The sequence below is a fragment of the Manihot esculenta genome, chromosome 10 (genome assembly GCF_001659605.2).
Source record: "Manihot esculenta cultivar AM560-2 chromosome 10, M.esculenta_v8, whole genome shotgun sequence".
Classification (NCBI taxonomy): domain Eukaryota; kingdom Viridiplantae; phylum Streptophyta; class Magnoliopsida; order Malpighiales; family Euphorbiaceae; genus Manihot; species Manihot esculenta.
In genome coordinates this window covers 13,025,283-13,046,458 of record NC_035170.2, presented here as the reverse complement: position 1 = coordinate 13,046,458, position 21,176 = coordinate 13,025,283, and the positions used below count along the sequence as shown (strand labels likewise).

The 21,176-nt window shown below is 34.0% G+C and overlaps 2 protein-coding genes and 1 long non-coding RNA gene across 4 annotated transcripts; 2 read left to right on the top strand and 1 right to left on the bottom strand.

The window, feature by feature from the left end:
* Positions 1-6,364: 6,364 nt before the first annotated feature.
* Positions 6,365-13,144, bottom strand: LOC110623914. Of its 2 annotated transcripts, XR_006352274.1 has the most exons (4): positions 13,002-13,144; positions 12,658-12,887; positions 12,339-12,450; positions 6,365-7,298 (listed from the first exon to the last, which is right to left on the bottom strand). It is a non-coding gene; the product is annotated as an uncharacterized LOC110623914 (long non-coding RNA). The 2 variants fall into 2 exon arrangements; XR_002489346.2 differs by lacking the exon at positions 6,365-7,298 and having other exon boundaries at positions 10,517-12,450.
* A 107-nt stretch (positions 13,145-13,251) lies between these two features.
* Positions 13,252-17,329, top strand: LOC110624110. The gene is made up of 5 exons (XM_021769208.2): positions 13,252-13,547; positions 14,527-14,685; positions 14,789-14,961; positions 15,038-16,979; positions 17,075-17,329. Exons 1-5 carry the CDS (start codon positions 13,416-13,418, stop codon positions 17,129-17,131), a joined length of 2,463 nt encoding a protein of 820 aa, XP_021624900.1. The 5' UTR covers positions 13,252-13,415; the 3' UTR covers positions 17,132-17,329.
* An 821-nt stretch (positions 17,330-18,150) lies between these two features.
* On the top strand, positions 18,151-20,717 carry LOC110624088 (leucine-rich repeat protein 2). Its single transcript, XM_021769164.2, has 7 exons — positions 18,151-18,361; positions 18,544-18,676; positions 18,760-18,831; positions 19,042-19,185; positions 19,282-19,353; positions 19,444-19,515; positions 20,411-20,717. Exons 1-7 carry the CDS (start codon positions 18,283-18,285, stop codon positions 20,475-20,477), a joined length of 639 nt encoding a protein of 212 aa, XP_021624856.1. The 5' UTR covers positions 18,151-18,282; the 3' UTR covers positions 20,478-20,717.
* The last annotated feature ends 459 nt before the right edge of the window (positions 20,718-21,176 follow it).

Below are 21,176 nucleotides of genomic sequence, written 5' to 3'. Positions count from 1 at the left end.
TTGGAGCCGTTACAGAAGGGTACCGGTTTCCGGGCTGTTACAGTTCGTGTCATGACTAAGGGTGAGGTGGTATTGACAATATTTGTTCGGGTCTTTGCGTTTTGGGTCAGACTTGACGGGTTAGGGCCATGATGAGAAGTTTTTATCATGTATTGCCATCAAGACCTAGGCTCGAAAGGCATTTAGTGGGGTAGTTTCTTTGAAGGTCAAAGGTCTCAGTCAGTGGTATGGTTCTCTCGATGGGTGGTGTATTTATTCAAGGGCTTTTAGGCCTATATCTCCTATCTTGGATACTCTATTTTTCCATGAGAGCTATCTCTTTTTTGGATTTCTTTAGCAAAACCTTTAGTCCTCTGCATCAGTTTTGCTAATGTGCTTAGTGAGGGTCAGTGGGTTCCTACTCAAAAGATCTAAAAAACTCTTCTGTGTTGTCCCCTTCTGCATGACTTCCACGGCCTTAGGTTAGGAATCTGCAGGGCTTTAGTGTGGAACCGTGCTTTATACTCCATGAGGGTCTTATCTATCTTTTGCTTCATTATCTCTTTTTTTGCTTCATTATCTCCAAGAAACTGGTTTTCCTTTATGCAGGTACAATGCTATAAATCTTCCTATGAAGGTGTTAGGGTCTATGAAAGTTGTGGTGCTTTCAGCTTCTAGGTTATTGAACCACATTTAGGCTACTCCATGGTTGGGAACACTTTACATAATAGGGCATTGGAATGCAACTCCATAAAGGTTTTTATAGAGGCTTTGTAGTTGATGATGTGGTGCCTTGAATTGCCCATGCTATCATATACTAGCCATCATAGGCATTAGAAAATTATTTGAAATGGTTCTTCTTGGATATGGATGGAGAACAAGGGATAAATTCTCAACCCAACCTGAGCTCATACTTGGCTTTTGAGCTTAGCCTCTCTAACTTTTACTCCACTACTTTTATTGCTTCTTTTATTTTAGTCTTCTTAGTGCTCAAGGGACTTGGAGCTGGTCCCTTCATCTTCACTACCAACTACATGTCAACTCTTACATACATTAGCATCTTCCTCTATCAAGCTTCGTACTATGTGGCTTTGGGACAAGGTGTCACGAGGCCTCTCTGTTGCATGATTTATTTCATCAACATTATGTTATTTGCTAAAGCTAGAGTGACATAGTTTGTAGGTCCTACTTTGAGAGCGGGGTTTGTGGATGGTGTTTAAAGTTATGAGTTTATTTGCTGGTGGTATAGAGGACATCATGGATGTTGTGAAGTTAGATGGAGCCTTGGGTAATAAGTGTTTTCCACATTTTGGTTGTTATTTTCAACCCGTGTATTATTTTCTGAGTTTGATTTGAAAACTCTGATTATATTAAAATTTCCTTCGTTCTCTCAAACAGCATCAATTAATAACTCTAAGATTTGAAGGTTAATGAGATGGCTACACATGGACTGATTCAAGTTTTTGGGGTAATAAAGGCATGGCTTAGTAAATGTGGGTAGTAATGGAGTTGGGTATAAATCTTCAATGGTTTAAAAGCTGAAGTTGCAAAAGAAATAATGTGGTTGAAGAAGACATAATGAAATCCCGTCTCTCGATGAAGGGGTACATATCTTTTGCAATGTGAAGACAGCCAAATCACACACATTTAAAGTTTCATACGGTAGTCCGAGAAGATAGGAGTCCAAACATAAGATCCGGGTGCTATAATAGTTAGACTATCCAAGGTTCCTTTGAGTCCTGAATGTGAAAGTTCTAAATGCCCTATCCATCTCGCATCTACTTAGAGAGTCTAACTTAGGTCACATAAATAGTGTCCACATGTTAGGATCTGAGAAGGGTATATTTATATGTTATCAAAATTAGTACATTTTTCTTTTGTATCAAGACCACATTGGGAACATCTATTTATATCATCAAAATTATATTCTTCAATCAGACAATGATAATAATCTTCATTCAAAAAAATATTCTTTAGAAAAATACAAAAGCCAATTCATTGATGACTAACTAAACATTCAAGAATAGAGAAAGATGAGCCATGTACCTTTTGGTTTGTAGCCAGTTTCATGGTGCAAGGCCCATGCTGTATTCAATCTCAAAAACTAATTTAGATATCACTTGTAATAAAGAATTTTATCTATTTCAATCTTTAAATATGTTATCTTTAAATAGGTTTCAGTGATTCATAAGCCAAATAAATTAAGTTTGAATGAAGCAGCAAGTTATGCTTCCTAACAACAGTCCTTCCAACTAGAATTAAGAAAGCATATTATAATGGATACATGCAGATTCTGGAAAATAAATAGAGATATAATACTTGCCAAGTCTAGATAGCTTCTGATATGAAATGTAGATTATGAGAATAATTAACATTCTATTACCGGAATAATAGAGCCAAGAAAAATAATATACTGTATCTAGATTCTGTAATTTGGCAATGGCATTTCACACCTAACCACTCTCTATGGTTTTATTTTCACAATAAGAACACCATTTACCATTTTAGTTTAGCATCCAAAAGTACCATCATTTTAGACATTTAATGGTAGACAATACTCAAAACATTCAACAAATACAAAAACATAATGAAAATGTAATAATAGCATAGCATAGAGCCATGTGACCTTGGGATTCGTTGTACTAGCATTATGATGTTAAGTTCACACTCCAGAAACTATTGCTGAATTTTATGACAACGAGATGAGAGAGATAATATGAGAAGTTCCAAGTCCCAACTGATGACTCTGTACAAAAATAGAAATGAAAATGATGGAGGAAGGTGTGAGCTCTTTCACCTTAGGCCATCTTTCTACGCCACCATTTTTGTGCAAGGAGCAATATCATCTCTAACCCTCTAGACAATTTTTAACATCAAAAAAATATTTTTTTTATTATTTTCTTTCCTAAATGTTATATTATTTGTTTTACTTTAACCTTATTATCTATTTCACTCAAAATTGCTATATCATTTTATATATCCACTCATACATTTATATATTTTACATTTTCATCAATATTTAAATATTCGATTATATTAGAAATAAATAAAAATACATTAATTATAAAAATAAATTAATTAAATACTAATTATAAAAATACATTAATTAAATATATTATAAAAATACATTAATTAAATATATTATAAACATACATTAATTAAACATTAATTAGCAAAATAAAAATAAAATAGATACATACATATTAAATTATCAATAAAAAAAGTACAAACTAATTTAGATGATCATTTGAGTTCGTATATTAATCCCACAAATGCCCTATTAATATATTACGAAGTATAAAATGGACATCTTTATCCTTAATTTTTTTGTGTTGAGCCAAAAATTATTCAAATCAGGTAGTTCATCAATAACCACTTCAGCAGTTGGAGCTAAAAATTCTTCCTTATTTGTAGTTCACGAATAATTTGCACAATAATAACCTATTACATTCTAATGAGCGGGAGAAGCAATACTTTTAGCAATGTCAAAAAATAAATGTGATGACTCCAAAACATTAAAATCGTTATTGGAACCAAGCATTCTAATTCCTCAACTATAGCTCGACAAAATCTCTTTAGACTTTCAATTGCAGTGGACTTCCCAATTTTCACATATTTGTCAGTAACATCCGCCGGCAAACCATATGCTAACATTCGAAATACAGTTGTGATTTTTGGAAGAGTAGATAATCCAATTTTACTTACTGCATCTCTTTGTTGTTCGAAGTACGTATCATGCGCTTTTATTGCATCAACAATACGAAGAAACAAATTTTGAGACTTTCTATATCATTAACGAAACATGACATCATTAAAATGTGAATTATCTGAAAAATAATCCAGAAATAAATTATGATCAGCCGCTTCACGTTCTCGATTGATTACTAGATGATCTGGAATAGAGCCACCTCTAGAAACTCGGTATTGGTCTTGTATTTGCTGCAAAACTATCTTATTTCTAAGAAGTTATTGATTAATTGCTTGTTCTTCCACTTCAAACTCATTAGCATCTGAAATATAATCATCAATATCTGAAGAAGATGATGATGAATTTTCAGCATCATTATTTGATGTACTTCCAACATAAAAATCCATTTTAACAATCTGTAGAATTTTTTTGACTCGAATTTAGGAGGAACTAGAAAATATGAGTTATGCTTATATATTAGAAGAATACATTATTTAATAGAAAAATATGGGGATTATGCATACCATTCGAAAGTAGAGATTGAGATGAAATCCATCTTGTTGAATCCCGCATTAGTTGTGGAAAGGGGTAATGTGTCCCTTATATGGGCTATAGACACTCCTCTCCTTGACCTAACTTTTGGGGTGAGTTAGACCTGACTCAAATTTAACATAGTATCAATGCCTTCCCATTTGATGTTGGGCCTTCTATAAGTCACGCACCACCAGTAAAATTCTGGGCATGAGGAAGTATGTTGAATCCCGCATCGGTTGTGGAAAGGGGTAATGTACCCCTTATATGGACCATAGGCACTCCTCCCCTTGAGCTAGCTTTTGGAGGCTTGACCCAAATTTAACACATCTAATGGTCGATTTTAAGATAAAACATATCAGGATATTATTAGTTTAATTATTGTATAAGATTTCATATGACTTCATTGGAAAATGTGGGGATAAGAATGCATACGATCCAAGGTGGAGATTGAGATGAAATCCATCCAACGGTCGATTTTTAAACTATGACTTCAAGATCTGCAGAATATTCTACCAATGAAGATGTGTTATTATGTGGAGTTTATCTAGATGTTTCATAATTTTTTGAGTCGAGTGCCAGAAGCATATGGAGTTTCAAAGAATGAGTTTTGGGAGTCTTGCAATACACGATCTTTGCAATGTTGAATGCAAGTTATTGAGAATGCTATAATTGAATAGTTGTTATCGACAAGTTGAAAACTTACATCATAGTGGTGGATATTTATTTGGTAATTACTTTGTATATAATCTTAGAATTTTTCTTAACATTTTTTATATTATGCAGTTTAATCAAGCGAAAACTTTACTCATACAAGATCCAAGCTAAAAAAGGATTCAAATATGACCATGGAGCATGATGAAAGATACTGAGAAGTTCAAAGGTAGTAGCTCTAAAAAAAAATAGTTGCAAACCAAAACTCTTGTTATATGTCCTCAAAGTCGGACAATCTTACTTCTGACTCACCTATGGTACCATCTCCAAACTTATTATCATTTTCAATTCATTTAAATCTTATATTGCAGGAATCATACATCATTGGAGTCTCTTGGAATTTTTCTTAATATTTTATAAATTATGCAGCTCAATCAAGCGAAAACTTTACTCATACTATCCAAGCTACAAAAAGGGATTTAAAATATGACCATGTTTAAAGCATGATGAAAAAAATGCTGAGAAGTTCAAAGGTAGTAGCTCTGAAAAAAAAAATAGTTGCAAATCAAAGCTCTTGCTATGTGTCCTTAGAGTCAGACAATCTTACTTCTGACTCACCCTATGGTACCATCTCCAAACTTATTATCATTTTCAATTCATTTAGATGAGGATATTGTAGGAATTGTACATCATTGGAGTCTCTTGGTGTCAAAAAAGCAAAATGGAAGAAAAAATTTGATGAATTTTTTTCATTCGCTCCGAAATACTTACATACTAATAATGTTCTTGTGAAATTATTGGCGAACGCAACTGCAGAAAGGGAGAAGGGAAGGGTGATGAGAAGCAAAACTTTGGATTTAAAGGAATTTAAAGAATAAAATAAAATTTTATTACTCGATTTAAATTCTATTTTCGATCCAATTGCCAACAAAAAGTTCGAATATCAGAGAAAAGAGCTCAACATCAACAACCACCACTGTCATCCGCCTCCAATGTATATGGTCAATATCTCACAGATATTGCTGGGTCTAGGTCTGATCTATCATAATGTTAAATATTTGTTGTGTTTATGTAGCCTTTGTATTTTATGTTTGTTTATATTTTCTATGTTTTACTATTTTATTTATGGTGTGTGTTATTTTTTTTTTCTAACTCATGGTGTGTATCGTTGCTTATTGTATTTTCAATTAATATATATTGTTCAATTATAATATATGTGCTTCGTTGCTTAGTGTATTTTCAATTAATATATATTCTTCAATTATAATATATGTGCAACTCCATTTATTTTATATAATATATTATAAATAAAATAATTTATCATAAATATTATTTATAATTGACAATATATAAATTCAAATTAAATTTTTATAATTATAAAAATATAAAATAAATTAAAAATATAATATATTAAGAGAGTGAAAAAAATATGGACCTAATTGAAAAGTTTTAAACATACAAATAGTAAGGAAGGACTTTTGTAAAAAAGACTACAAGTTTTTGAACTATATAATATATTATATAGAATAAGTGTGGTTGCACATATATTATAATTAAATAATATATATTAATTAAAAATATAATAAGCATAGAAAACCCACAATAAATACAATAAATATTTAGTATTATGGTAGGTTGGACCCGAATCCAGCAATATCATTGAGATATTGACCATACACATTGGAGGCGGATGATGGTGGTAGTTGTTGATGTTGAGCTCTTTTCATTGTTATTTGAAATTTTTCTTGGCAAAATAGAATGAGCAATTGGATCAGAAGTAGAATTTAAATTGAGCAATAAAATTTTCTTTTCTTTTTTAAATTCCTTTAAGTCCAAAGCTCTGTTTCTCATCACCTTTCCCTTCTCCCTTACGTTTGCTAACAATTTCACAAGCTTTTCATTATCAGTATGTAAGTATTTCAGAACGAATGAAAAAGATTTATCAAATTTTTTTCTTCCATTTTGCTTTTTTTACACCAAGAGACTCCAATGATGTACGATTCCTACAATATCCTTATTTAAATGATTGAAAATGATAATAAGTTTGGAGATTGTACCATAGGGTGAGTCAAAAATAAGAGTTTTGTCCAACTCTGAGCACACATAGCAACTATTTGAATCCCTTTTTGTAGCTTGGATCTTGTATAAGTAAAGTTTTCAGTTAATTGAGCTGCATAATTTGAAAATGTTAAGAAAAATTCCAAGAGACTCCAATGATGTACGATTCCTGCAATAATCTCATTTAAATGAATTGAAAATGATAATAAGTTTGGAGATGAGTCAGAAGTAAGATTGTTTGACTCTAAGGACACATAACAAGAGCTTTGATTTGCAACTATTTTTTTTTTTAGAGCTACTACCTTTGAATTTCTCAGCATCTTTCATCATATTTGAATCCCTTTTTGTAGCTTGGATCTTGTATGAGTAAAGTTTTTGCTTGATTGAGCTGCATAATTTAGAAAATATTAAGAAAAATTCTAAGATTTATATACAAAGTAATTACCAAATAAATACCCACCAGGATGTTAGTTTTCAACTTGTCGATAACAACCATTCAATTTTCTTATAGCCTTCTCAATAACTTGTATTCAACATTACAAAGATCGTGTGTTCCGAGACTCCCAAAACTCATTTTTTGTAACTCCATATGCTTCTGCCACCCGACTCCAAATACTAGATTGTTGTTTACATAGGGATCTTGTAAAACATCTAGATAAACTTTGCTTAATAGCACATTTTCATTGGTAGAATGTTCTGCAGATCTTGAAGTCATAGTTTAAATCAGCCGTTGGATGGATTTCATCTCAATCCCCACCTTGGGATGGTATGCATCCCTATCCCTACATTTTCCTATGAAGTCAGATGGAATCTTATCAATAATTAAAACTAATAGTATCTTGTGAGTAGGCAGAAGAGCTTTGCAGACATTTTCCTACGAAGTCAGACGGAATCTTAGATGAAGTCAGATGGAATCTTATCAATAATTAAACTAACAGTATCTTGTGAGTAGGCATAAGAGCTTTGCAGATATTTTCCTATGAAGTCAAATGGAATCTTAGCAGGGCTAGAATTGGTAGAGATTACCAGCAGGGTGCCCATCATCAGAGAAAAAATCAGAACAGTTGTAAGTAGGCAAAAGAGCTATGCAGACATCCACAAAAAGCAAGTTGTCTTTCAAGAGGGAAATATTAAATTGCTTAAGGTGTCTCCTATGAAGAGGGTTATTCGTTTTGAAAAGAAAGGTAAACTAGCTCCAAGGTACATCGGACCCTTCGAAATCTTACAAAAGATTAAGAATGTATCTTACAAGTTAGATTTATCTGCTTCCATAGAGAGAATCCATCCATTTTTCTATATTTCTATGTTACAAAAATTTATATGAGATCTGTACAACAGTATCTTGTGAGTAGGCAGAAGAGCTTTACAGATATTTTTCTATGAAGTCAGATGGAATCTTAGCAGGGCTAGAATTGGTAGAGATTACCAGCAGAGTGCCCATCATTAGAGAAAAAATCAGAACAGCTGTGAGTAGGCAGAAGAGCTATGCAGAAATCCAGAGAAAGCAAGTTGTCTTTCAAGAGGGAGATATGATATTGCTTAAGGTGTCTCCTATGAAGGGGGTGATTCGTGTTGAAAAGAAAGGTAAACTAGCTCCAAGGTACATCGGACCCTTCGAAATCTTATAAAAGATTGAGAATTTATCTTACAAGTTAGATTTATTTGCTTCCATGGATAGAATCTATCCAGTTTTCCATGGATAGAATCTATCCAGTTTTCCATGTTTCTATGTTACAAAAATTTATGTCAGATCCGGACAAGGTTCTTAGTGAACTTGATATGGAGATCCTAGAAGATCTCACCTATATTGAGTAGCCAGTGCGGATCCTAGACATGATCTTATAAAACTGAGGAATAAGAAAATCACAATGGTGAAAGTTTTATGGAATCACTATGATATGGAAGAGTGCACTTGGGAGACCCGAGAGTCGATGCTTAAGCAGTACTCTTTTAAGTAAGCAGTATCCTCATCTCTTTTAAAGTAAGTTGTTAGATGATTTTATGTGTCTTCTTGATGTGTATGTTTTGATTGCTTGCTTGCTTTGTGGAAAATTTGAGGACGAATATTCTTAAGGGGAGAAGAATGTAATACCCGGCTAAACTCCAGGGTCAGAATTCGCACTTTTCGACGGAATCTCTTTTAGAATCTGGAATCTTGAATCTGGAATCTCGAAGCTGGAATCTTTAGAAGGGTAAAGGGTGAGACAAGTCATTAAGGTTTGACTGCCAAACCTCCTATGTTCGGCCGCCGAACATTAGCTAGCAGACCCAGCTATAAAAGGGTGAGACCCAATTTTTTGGGAGAAACTCTTCTCTCTTCTTTCGGGCAGAGGTAGGCCTACGATTGCTTGATGTTCTTGCTGAGATTTCTTCAAATCTCTTAGAGAATTCATGAATTCTTACTTTTATTTTGAAAACTTGAGTTGTGTTTCAAGGTTCTAGCTCTTAGGACCCTTGGAGCTCATCTCTCCATCTCCTAAATTCTCCCTTTGCTTGCTCATCTTCGTGTTCTTCAAGAGGTAAGTCCATTCCTTGCTTTTATTTTGTTTTCTAAAAGTTTTCAGCAAGCTTTTATAGGTGTGTTAAGGGGTTGTTGATGCATGCAAGTTTGTTATTTTAAGTTGAAAGGTTTGAGCTTAGATTTGATCATGGATGTTTTCTCTCGGGTTCCTGATTGATGCATGTTGAGTTTAGGTCAATTTTAGGTGTTCCTTATGTGTGTTAAGTGAGTATGGTTGTTTAAGCTTCTGCATGTATGTTTGGAAACCATTGCGGGGCTGCATGTTTAGGGTATCGGGTTTTGCCTTGCTGGAGAACCCATATTCGACCGCCGAAAGTCCCCTGCCTAGCCTTTTCCAGCTCGTTTCCTACGTGTGTTCTTATTATATGCTTATAGGAGTTTATTTGGGGGTTGTTTTAAGCATTGTAAAAATTATGTTTGGTCCCTCATTTAAGTCCATCTGTGTAGGATCGGACTTGTGAGACCGAAGAGGCTTGCAGTGAGATAACTGCTTCAAGGTTAGGCGTGCGTCAGCCAGATTTTAGTAGAACTGAACTGATATATTATTTTAAAAAGAAATTAAACTTTTTAAGAATGCCCATGCATCACAAATGCCATATATATGTAATTAGGTTGTTTTGCATTAGAATTCACAAATATGATGCATTGCATAATTTATTATTGTTGTGGATGGATGTTGGATGGTCATTAGCCTCTCGAATATGTTATGATATGTTACAATGGATACGGAAGTCCAAGTCTACACCCCTAGCACTATGGATATGTTATGTTATGTTTGAGAGAAAGTCTTGAGGGCACTATTAGAATCTGTAGAGGATTACTGGTGACAAATCTATCTTGATGTGAATTGTTTGTATTGTGACACATTCATATGATCATGTATTTTATTGAACTATTTTTTTATATTCTGCTCACTAGACTTTTGTAGCTTATCCCTTTCCCTAATCCCAGATTTATAGGATCAGAGTTAGCTTGGAAAGTTGGCTGAGTTACTGGTATAGCCTATTATAATAATATAGTTATTATGGACATGTATTAAATTGTGGATTAGAATTGTGCTTTGCCCGTGTTCTTCCTTGTAATCCCTATTTCTAAAATTCTAAAATAAAAATAAAGGGAATGATTAATTCCACAAAATAAAAGAAATAAGTCGGGTTTCACAAGGTACAACCAGAAATTCCTATTTATTTGCTACTGCATCGACCATAGACCAATTCCTCTTTTATTGCAGAGTATTGAATACCCCCATAATTCTGAGTTTCATTTTATGTTTGAACTGAACTTGAGACATGTTATGTTGACCATACTGGAACATTTGATGAGGGCTCTTTATGTTTTCAAATATGATACATGCACATGATGTGGCGAGACTTCTTCTATATTGGTGAGCAACGTGACTTTCCAGGAATATTAGGTAGTTATTGCATGCATTGGAAATGGAAAAATTGTCCTACTGCATAGGCTGACCAATATACTGGTTGTAGTGGATCACCAACAATCATTTTAGAAGCTGTCACTGATTATGACCTTTGGATATGGACGCATATTTTAGAATGTTTAGCTCTAATAATGATATTAATGTTTTTGGAGTCATTGCATTTATTTTCCAATCTTGCTTTGTATTACTCCTCTGCTTATTATGTAAACTATTCGTGAACTACAAATAAAGAAAAAGAGGTATTTTGCAATGAAAAAAAAATCATGTCAAAAAGATGTTGAACGTGCTTTTAGAGTGTTGCGGTCACGTTTTGCAATAGTTGCAGGGCCATCATGTTTTTAGAAAAAAGAAGTATTGTATGATATATTAACTACATGTATTAGCATATCATAATCGAGGATGAATGTGATCTGAATACATTTTGAAGACAATAGGGAATTTTCAGCTCCAACTATTGCACTAGTTGTCGATAAAACTACTCTATTTGAACAATTTTTGGCTTGACACAAAAAAAATTAAGAATAAAGATGTATTAGCATATGATAATCGAGCATGAACGTGATCTGAATGCATTTTAAAGACGATAGAGAATTTTCAGCTCCAACTATTGAAATGGTTGTCGATGAAACTACCCTATTTGAACAATTTTTGGTTTGACACAAAAAAAATTAAGAATAAAGATATTCATTTTGCACTTTCTAATGCATTAATAGAGCATTTATGAGAGTAATAAGGTTATATATAAATATATGAGGTAGATATATAAAATGATATGAAATTTTTGAGTGAATGAATAAATAAGATTAGGGTAAAACAAATAATATAATATTAAGGTGGGGGAAGAATATGAATAAAATATTCTTATTAGTATTAAAATAGTGCCTAGTGTTAGAGATTGCTTCACGAGAGTCGGATAGGTAGGTGGGGTTTTAGGATAGAATTTCTTCATTTCAATTACACTTTTCCATTGCACTGAGGTGCTAAGTTTCACAAACAAGTATCAGTTTCCAGCATAAAAACATCAATTTTAATGTTCTGAGGTAGCAATGCAGAATTGGAAAGACAATCTCAGCCAGAACAAAAACTGAGACTCATTAGAATTTTTGATAAATCAATTTCTGTCGGTAAGTCAATATCTCCTCAGTAGCAAAGTTAACCATTTGGAATTCAAAATTCATTTCTAACTATCTTTCAAGTTGTCAGTTTCCAATCTCACAACAAGAACGGCATGGAACAGCCAAAATAATTGAAATTTAACGTCAGTTTCAGATATTAGACCTTGGAATTTCTAATTTTCTCTGGAATTTCTACCATGTTTAGTGGACAACTACGACAAAATATTTCCATTATTCAATCAATAAGTAGTAATCATGCAGCAGAATGAAAAGAAATGGAGAAATTAATCCCAAAGCCTCGTAGTTGTAAATTTCTATGATGAAAGCAGTGAATTAAGAATTGAAATCACTCACCTGCATCTGTCGGAGCAGAACTTGAATATGTTCCTCTCGAATCTGCAACCCTACATTTGTGAACTCATCTTGAAGCCATCGACATCAATGAGCGAAAGGCGGTGGACATTCTCTTTAAGTAATCAATGGCGGTAAGAAAACAGAACATCAGCAATTCATTTCCAAGAAAAAAAAAACAAACAGTTTTCAATTTAATATTATGGAAGAACTCATTTGAAAAAAAAAAAAAAAAAAAAAAAACAATCTGTGTTTTTCCATTCGGCAAGAGAGAAAATGCATTTCCCTCAAGATCCAGATTCTTTCATTTCCAGATTCTTACATTTCTTCTCTTGAATAATGCAGTATAAATCTGCAAATTGGCCAATCAACATCGAATCCTCTCAACAAATTTACGTCGTAAATTAAGAAGCTCACTCATCGTAAGAGTTTTCTCCTATCAACTGGTTTCCACGCAAAAAGGTGGACTCCAATTTCAAGACGCAAATCAAAATGCTGCAGGTCGCCGTACGCATATAGCACAACAACAAATTTTTGAACTGATCATTAAATCTGCAAGAAGCCAACAAAAGATTAGCAATTCACCTCCAAATATTAAATGGTTTCTAATCTAAAATTATGGAAGAATTCACTGCATTTCCAATCTAAAATTCTGGAAGAACTCACTGCACTTTCCGTTTTGCAGATTCAGTGATCTGCAAAAACATGGCTGTGTTTTTTCCTTTTGGTAAGAGAGAAAATGCATTTCCCAGGAGAGAGAAAGAGAATGATTACATTCTTTTAAAGTGTTTAAGGTTTGGAAAATAAATGTGAACTGTTTTCAAACGAGTGTTTTATAACGGCTAGTTAGTGTGCATTTTAGATAGGAGATAGCCGTTGGGACATTTTTCAAAAACTCCTATTTTAACGGACTTTACGCTTTATAAAAAAGTAAAAAACACCAAATACTCCTTTCGTAATTTTCTCCATCTTCTTCGAACCCACATTTTTGTTATTCATACATCTCCTTCACTTGATATCTTTAACCATTTGTGTCCGTAATTCTTTCCTCGAGAGCTATCCCGAAAGGTTAATCTGGCAATGGATCTTGGGTGCCTCGACTTGGGTTGCGTCTCTGTGTTAGATAAGCACAGCACTGAAATCGCTGTTGATTCTCAAACGGTAGAACGCGATATCCGCGAAACTGCAGCTTCAGCTAGTAAGACTGGAAAGGTACATCTTCTTCTTCCTTACAGCTTCTAGAATTATAGTTACTTGTTAACGATTTTTCCTGTTTTGATTGATTTTGTTTTGGTTCGACTAAATTGCAAACCCCTAATTTCAAGAAATAGTGTTTTTTACTTCTTTTATTTCTTCAGAATCAATTCAAGTTATTCTAGCCCCTCTTCTAGTTTAGTTCTTCTTTTCTGGATAATTACTCTAATTTTTTCTTTCTTTGTTTCGAGACTTCAAAGAGCCAAAGCCTAGTGGGGATTTTTGCTCTTTGCTTTTCTTGAGTTTCTAAACAGAATCCAGAAGGCATTGTATTACCCATATTATTGATTGATTGATTTATGAATTACAGATGAAAGATCTGAATTTGGTTGGAGCTAATCCAGAAATTGGGAATTAATTAAATATTTTGTTAATTTGTTTTCCATTTAAATCTGAGGATACAATAAAGCTCTGTGCCCAATATGGGAAAACAAGCATTGTGTTCTTAGCAACCCGGAAAAGAAAATTTTGCTGCAACCAGTTCACGGTTGAAATGAACTCTATACAATATACGATGATTATGTTTTTATAGTCCAGAATTATAGATACAGATCATGAAATTGGGATGTAGAAAACAACCCCATATGAGTTCCACTCGTGAAATTTATTGTCTGGTTGGCTCATTCAGTCCTCCAACATGCTATATACAGCAGCCATTTATTTTGTGGATTTTGGAACGAAAAGTAAGAGCCTGTAATCTATCGGTGTGAATTTCACCTCCAGCCACTTTCTGTTTTTAGTTTTTTCTGCATGTAAATTTCTTCTAATATTTTTGGGTAATGCTTTATAATTTCACACTCCGGGCATTTGAACTTCATATTTTTGTTTAGTATTATTTTTTATTAAGTGCACAAATGCATCATCCTTCAAAAGCTTCATCTGCATTTTGTTCCATTTCCATTTCCAGATTTTACATTTCTGCTTTTGTATAGTGCAGAATAGATCGCCGAAAGGGGTTGGCCAATCAACATTGAATGCTCTTAACAAATTTACATCACAAATTAAGAAGCCCACTCATCGTAAGAGTTCTCCTATCAACTGGTTTCCACGCAAAAAGGTGGACTCCTACTTGAAGAGGAAAATCAAAATGCTGCAGGTTGCCTTGCATACCTAAACACATTCCAGTTTTCTTACTTCTCTTCTTGACAGATGCAATTGAATTATGTGATCTTTTAAGAAAATTTGTGTAATTGTTACAGGAAATAGATGGCATGAATTCAACACTTGATGAGACACTTGGAGATTCTAATCCACATTATTCAAGAGTCTTGAGAGAAAAAATTGCAGCAAGGGAGGCAGCACATAGAGCAATGGAGGCTCGAAAGGCTGCATTGGTGGAAGCATCTTGGTGTAGAATACTTCGAGCGGCCAGGTAAAATGTCAATGTTGTAAAGTATATATGTCTTTCTTTTCTCCTTTTCTTGTAAATCACTCTATTTTCTCTGCAGGATCCAGAGCAAAGAAGCAGAAGAACTTGTGCTAAAGGCAGAGAAAAATGCAACTGAAGCTTTTGAAGCAGCTACAGCCATGGGGGTGATCATGTATGATATGCCAAATTGCCCCCGGAAGCCTAGTCAAATTGAAACATCTACAATTAATGGAGGAAGATCTACCACTCATACTGTGACAGCATCATTTGAAACAGCATTTGATGTAGATAAAGAAGTAGCTGCAGCAGTAAAAATTGCATTTACTAGGCTTGCTACCTGTCCCTCCTTTAACAAAGATGAAGTCAAAGAGTTGCTGTGCAAAATAAGTCAAAATCCAGATATGGAGGATAATCATCAGGAATTATCTTCAGAACATGAATCAGAGTCGGGGTCGGAACCTGAAACAGTATCACAAAATGTTGGCTTTAGTGCTCCAGAAGATGACTTTAGTGCTATAGAGACAAGACAAAGGAAATGCAAGAAAAGGAGGCAGTCATTGGAAAAGCTTAATATGACAAAACTTGTGGATATTATGCTTGAGAGGCTCAGATGCTTGAAAGAAGATGAACTTTCTTCTTTGGCCACTATAGTGGCAACTTGTGGATTAAATGCTGCCTTAGCAGAAGTGGAGAGCAGTAAGCTGCATGATCCAGGCACTGCAACTGATTGTACCTCAAATTTTAACATTCCTCATAGAATGTCTTCTGCAGGTCCAGGAACAATGAGATTCTCAAATCTGGAGCATACGAGAAGGAAGCAAGCTGAGACAGAACTCCCAAGTCTAGACAAGTTTTTGGTTAAGCACATGTCAAAATTAGAAAGGGAGGTGCAAGAAGCTAAGAATAGCAAGAGGAATGGATCTGTACAAGGTGATTTAGAGAATAAAGATAAAAATGACAATGGAAAGGTCAATTCAGAAATAGAACATGATCCTCTGCCCGATTTAGGGAGTATTCTTGTTAAGCATTCCTCTAAGCTTGAGAAAGAGATTGAAGAAACAAAGAAGAATAAGGGGCAAAATTTTGAAGTTGCTCAAAAGAAACCAGTAAATGAGGTCATTCCTGACCTGGGAAGTATACTGATGAAGCATTCATCAAAGCTTGAAAAGGAAATTCAACAGATAAGAGAGAATTCTGAAAATTTAGATGGCAAGGAACATGAAAGAGCACCAGATAAGGTGGTTAGTCGAAGAAAAGAAGATGTTCCTGAAGTCCCCAGCCTGGATAAGTTTCTGATAAAGCATGTGTCAAGACTTGAAAAAGAGGTTCAGGAAGCAAAGAACAAAAGGAAAAATGACCTGTTTGAAGAAGATAGGATGATTAACTCGAATAAGAAAGTGAATTCATCCACTTCAAGTTCAGAAGCTGAGAAAAACACCTGGTCTTCTGATGGAGAAAGGGCAGATAAAGAAAATGTTGACTTGAACAAGGATCCTGATGTGTCTGTAACCTGCTCAGAACAGGATACTAAGGCAGGAAATAATGAGTCAGAAGACAGCTTGGGCTCTATCTTGGTGAAGCCAGTGCATAGACTGGAGAGGGAGAAAATGCAAGCCTTGACATTGAAAACAAGCAATGTGAATAGGAGGCACCAAAATAAACATGGAGGAAACTCTGTTAAAGATTATGAAAGCTTGGACAAGGTTCTAGTGAAGCATGTATCTAAACTAGAGAAAGAGAAAATGGAGTTCAGTTTGAAGGGAGAAGAGCTAAAGATGAAGACAAATGGCAGAAATGTGCAGATGCAGATGAGTGAAGAAGGTGGGCTGGACCAAATATTGGTTAAACATAAATCAAGACTTGAGAGAGAGAAGATAGCTTTCTCTCAGCAACCTGGAGACCAGATCAGATTCTCTGTATCTCGTAGAGAAACAAGGGAGAGAGAGTTGCAAGAAGCATGGGGAGGCTTAAGTTTAGGCAACTCCATCAGGCCACATCTATCCAAGCTTGAAAGGGACAAGGCAAGTTAATTATTTCTTTCTTTGGGGATTACTTATAATTATTAGATTATGCAAAAGAAGATTAATTATATTTGTTGGTTCTTCCCATGTTTTAGGCCGCTTGGATTAAAGCTGAAGAAGAGGAAAGAAGGCAGGCAACAAAGGAAGTGTAATTTCTTTCTGTCATGTCTCCCTTTTGAATCTTAACTGGACAATGTGTATATTTTTTGAATATGTTTCTGAACCTGTACTGGATGAGCTAGCTAGCTAGCTAGCTCTTCTTCTTATATGTGTCGTCGTTCTTTGAATCGTGGCATCCCTTTTGTTGGTGCCTGTTAATTTCATCCCAAAATGTTCCAAGTGATTCCTAATGTAATTTTATTTACTTTTTAAGGTAAATAAATCTAAATAAATGGAAAGATGCCAATTAAAGAAATGATAAAATGAAAATTATAATTAACATGATATTAATTGTATTATTTAAAACTGTGTAAAAAATGAAAGGTCCCTTTTCCTGGATGAAAGTGAGTAAAGCACCTTTTTAACGCATTTCATTTAAAAAGCCTAATACTAGCGGCAAATTAATTTCAAATTATCCTTCCCAATATATTTGAGCGAAATTTATTATTTAATTCAGAACTCACCTCCAAATTTTTCATTATTTCTTGGCATAATTAATCTTATCAGAAAAAGGCTAAAATGAGATATTTATTTAAATTAAAACTAGAAATCGAGTTTATTTAAATATTTATTAAAAATTTAGAGATAAAATTGAGATTTCGTTCAAAGAAACACTAAAGTCAATCACAATATTTGAACAAGCTTTTTCAATACATAAAAAGAGTGGAAGTGAAAATTCAAGATCAATAATAATTCTAATTAATAAACAATGTTAATCTTCGTCATATCAGGGCCTACCAATATTCTTACGTGGTGTCAGAAGATTGGAAGTTGGGGCGGATCCCATCTTCAGTTTTTTCAAAGGGGGAAAAAATGTTCTAACTTTAGACTTGTAATAACTTCAACTGCTACATTGCAAATCACATTTAGTTTACAATTAAAAGTCAAAAGAGGCTTCGAAAATCTTTGACGTCCAAAGCCTCCATTGGGACCCACAGAAGAACACGGCAACGACTCGCTTGTACGAGTCACGGCCTCTGCGTGACTCACACCTCTCTCTCTCTCTCTAAAGCCATTTCTGCTACTTGCCCACTTCTACAGTTCTAAATTTGAGTTGACCCTCTCTCTCTCTCTTAACATTTTTTTACTTCATCTGGGTTTTGCTACTTCTAATTTTCATATTCCCATTAACTTGTTCTAAAAAATGTCTCCTTTTTCCATTCTCTCTTTCTCCCTTTCCTTCCTCTTCTTCTTCTCTCCTTCTCTCTGCTCCAATTCTGATGGTACTCGACCTCTTGCTGATTCTTGTTTTCTAAAACAATTTTTATTAGTTTATTTAAAGTGGGTGTTTTGCAATTTTGGGTTTTGCTTTTCTTGGTTAGAAAACATGTGGTTGGATTTTACCCTTCTGATTTTCTGAAGTCTTTTTCTCTTATTTTGTGTTTCTGTTGGTTTTGGGTTTCAGGAAATGCTTTGCATGCTTTGAGAAGCAGGCTCTCTGATCCAAACAATGTGTTGCAGAGCTGGAACCCATCCCTGGTCAATCCCTGTACCTGGTTCCATGTCACCTGTGATTCCAACAATCATGTAGTTCGATTGTCAGTTTTCTCTTTCTTTTTCCATTTTTTTTTAATTTTAATGTTGATTTTCTTGTTGATTAAAATTTGTGTAAAATTTTCAGGGACTTGGGGAATTCTAATATTTCTGGGTCTTTGGGACCAGAGCTTGCCCAGCTCCACCATCTACAGTACTTGTATGGTCTTTCATCTCTTATTTTTAATCATTGCTCCTATTTATCTAAGCTATTTGTGTTTCAATCTGTTGAAAAAGGAAGTGTAAAATCATCTGAATTATGCCATTTTTGTTCATAACACTCTTTAGAGCGTAGACTTCTTTTGTTTACTAAGTAGTTGTTTATATGACTCAACCAAGTACTGGGTAGTGATTCTTGAATTGGTTGCAGGGAGCTTTATAAGAATAACATAGGTGGAAAAATTCCTAAAGAGTTAGGTAAGTTGAAAAATCTTGTGAGCATGGATTTGTATGACAATAAGTTTGAAGGAGAAATACCCAAGTCCTTGGCCAAATTGAAGTCACTCAGATTCCTGTAAGCTTCTGTCCTTTGATTAATCAAACAATTATTTCATGAGTGCATAATTTTATTGAATTCCATGAACTAACTATGGTTGAATTGATTATATAGACGGCTAAACAACAACAAACTAACTGGACCTATTCCAAGGGAGCTTACCAAACTCAAAAACCTTAAAATTTTGTAAGTAATGATAAGGATTTTTCCTTTTCCATTACTTGTTTCTTTTGATTTTTCAACTTAGTTACGATTTCTTTCTTTATTTTGTTGCAGTGATGTGTCTAATAATGATCTCTGTGGAACAATTCCAGTTGATGGTCCCTTTGCCACTTTTCCCATGGAAAGGTATCATCTATTGTTTTTTGCAAATTCTTAGCAAAAGTGAAAATTACTTGCTGGTTGTGTTTGCAGTTGTTATTACTAAACATCAATTTGAAGAATTTTGCTTAGACTGGAACTGGAATACTTAATTAGTAATTGTTCCTGGAAAATAGTGCATTGAGAAATTTATCTTAAATTAAGAGTTGTGACTAGAAGTCAGAAGATTGGTGGATAAAAGGCCAAATTTCCCTGTGAACTATACAAAGGGAACCAAAAATACCAAATTTCATAATTTGATCCAAATTTGCTCCTGAATTATTATTAAAATGCCAAATAAGACCATTGCTTGACCTACGTTCTTTTCAGTTTTTTAGTCTTATTATGGCAAATTTGGACCGAAAGATGAAATTTGACATTTTTTACCTCTGCTGTATAGTTCAAAGGCAAATTTGGTCATTTTGCTTATGATTGGCCTTGTAGGATTGTATAATTAGTCTCATCGGCTGCAATTACAAGCCTGCAACTGTGGTAGAAATTTTTTCTGTATTTTTATAATTTTTGCTTCTCTAATTGTTCATTCTGGCATTTTGAACCAGCTATTCTCACTTGATTTTCTGTTGTTGCTCACATTTAGATTTAAGTGCAACAATTGCTATTGACCTACAAGCCCTAAGCAATGCAATGCAACTGCGTCACAATTTTATGTTATGAATGAAGTTTTGTGAACATGAAAGTGCATTTTCTGCGAAATTTGATAGTATATCCATGATAAGCAATCAATTAATGCATTGAGAAAATATTTATGAAAGCAGAAGAATATGGTTCAATGCCTCTTCTTCATTGTTTAGGCTTGAAAACATATGGTTTATTATATTTGGGAATTTTCACTCAAATATTTTGCTTCCTGGCATTGTTTCAGTTTTGAGCACAACAGGCTTAATGGACCAGAGCTGAAGGGACTAGTGCCTTACGACTTCGGGTGCTGAAGCAAAAGCTAAAGCGGCCCGATTTTGTTATAAATCTTGTAAGGACCCTAATGCTTGCTTGGGGGTTATCTATATGATTAAAATAGAAGGGTTGATAACCCTTGTTACAATCTGTTGTTGATGATGGCTCAGCATATATATGTTTGTCTTCAAGTATTAAAACAAAGCAAATAAGATGGCTGCCTGCACAAGATATGTAACTTTACATTTTTATTCTAGCTGAATGCTTGTTCTGCTGTATCCGTTTCGTAGAAATTTTTTCTATGATTTTGAGGTGGGATTTAGCTCATCACACAGACCAAGGAATGATTGTTTTTATCTTGTTTTTATAAATTTTTAATTGTAAATTTTTCTCAATACCTTTAACACTAAATGGTGAGAATTGATGTAATATTTATGATGTAAATTATTGGTGACATCTAATATTAATAACGGTAAAATAATAAAAAAATAATAATTTAAAAAGTTTCATATTGAATGGAGCAAAATTATTTTTTTAAAAAGGTTTGGATTGAGTTGAACCTATTTTTGGTGCTCATGTTTGAACTTAACTAAATTTGTCAGATTTTACATTACTTGTACAGTAGTCTTAAAATCTTAAACAAGGCAGAGAAAATTAGAATTTTTTTTTCCCTCTTCCAAGAAAATGGGCAGAGAATCGTATTTCTTTATTTAAATATTTGAAATTACCTATTTGTA

Coding starts and splice junctions, on each gene's coding strand:
- LOC110624110 (XM_021769208.2), top strand. CDS start 13,416: ATGGATCTTGGGTGCCTCGACTTGGGTTGCGTCTCTGTGTTAGATAAG. Junction 13,548..14,526: donor CAGCTAGTAAGACTGGAAAG/GTACATCTTCTT, acceptor TGTATAGTGCAG/AATAGATCGCCGAAAGGGGT. Junction 14,686..14,788: donor GGAAAATCAAAATGCTGCAG/GTTGCCTTGCAT, acceptor TAATTGTTACAG/GAAATAGATGGCATGAATTC.
- LOC110624088 (XM_021769164.2), top strand. CDS start 18,283: ATGTCTCCTTTTTCCATTCTCTCTTTCTCCCTTTCCTTCCTCTTCTTC. Junction 19,186..19,281: donor TTGAAGTCACTCAGATTCCT/GTAAGCTTCTGT, acceptor TTGATTATATAG/ACGGCTAAACAACAACAAAC. Junction 19,516..20,410: donor GCCACTTTTCCCATGGAAAG/GTATCATCTATT, acceptor GCATTGTTTCAG/TTTTGAGCACAACAGGCTTA.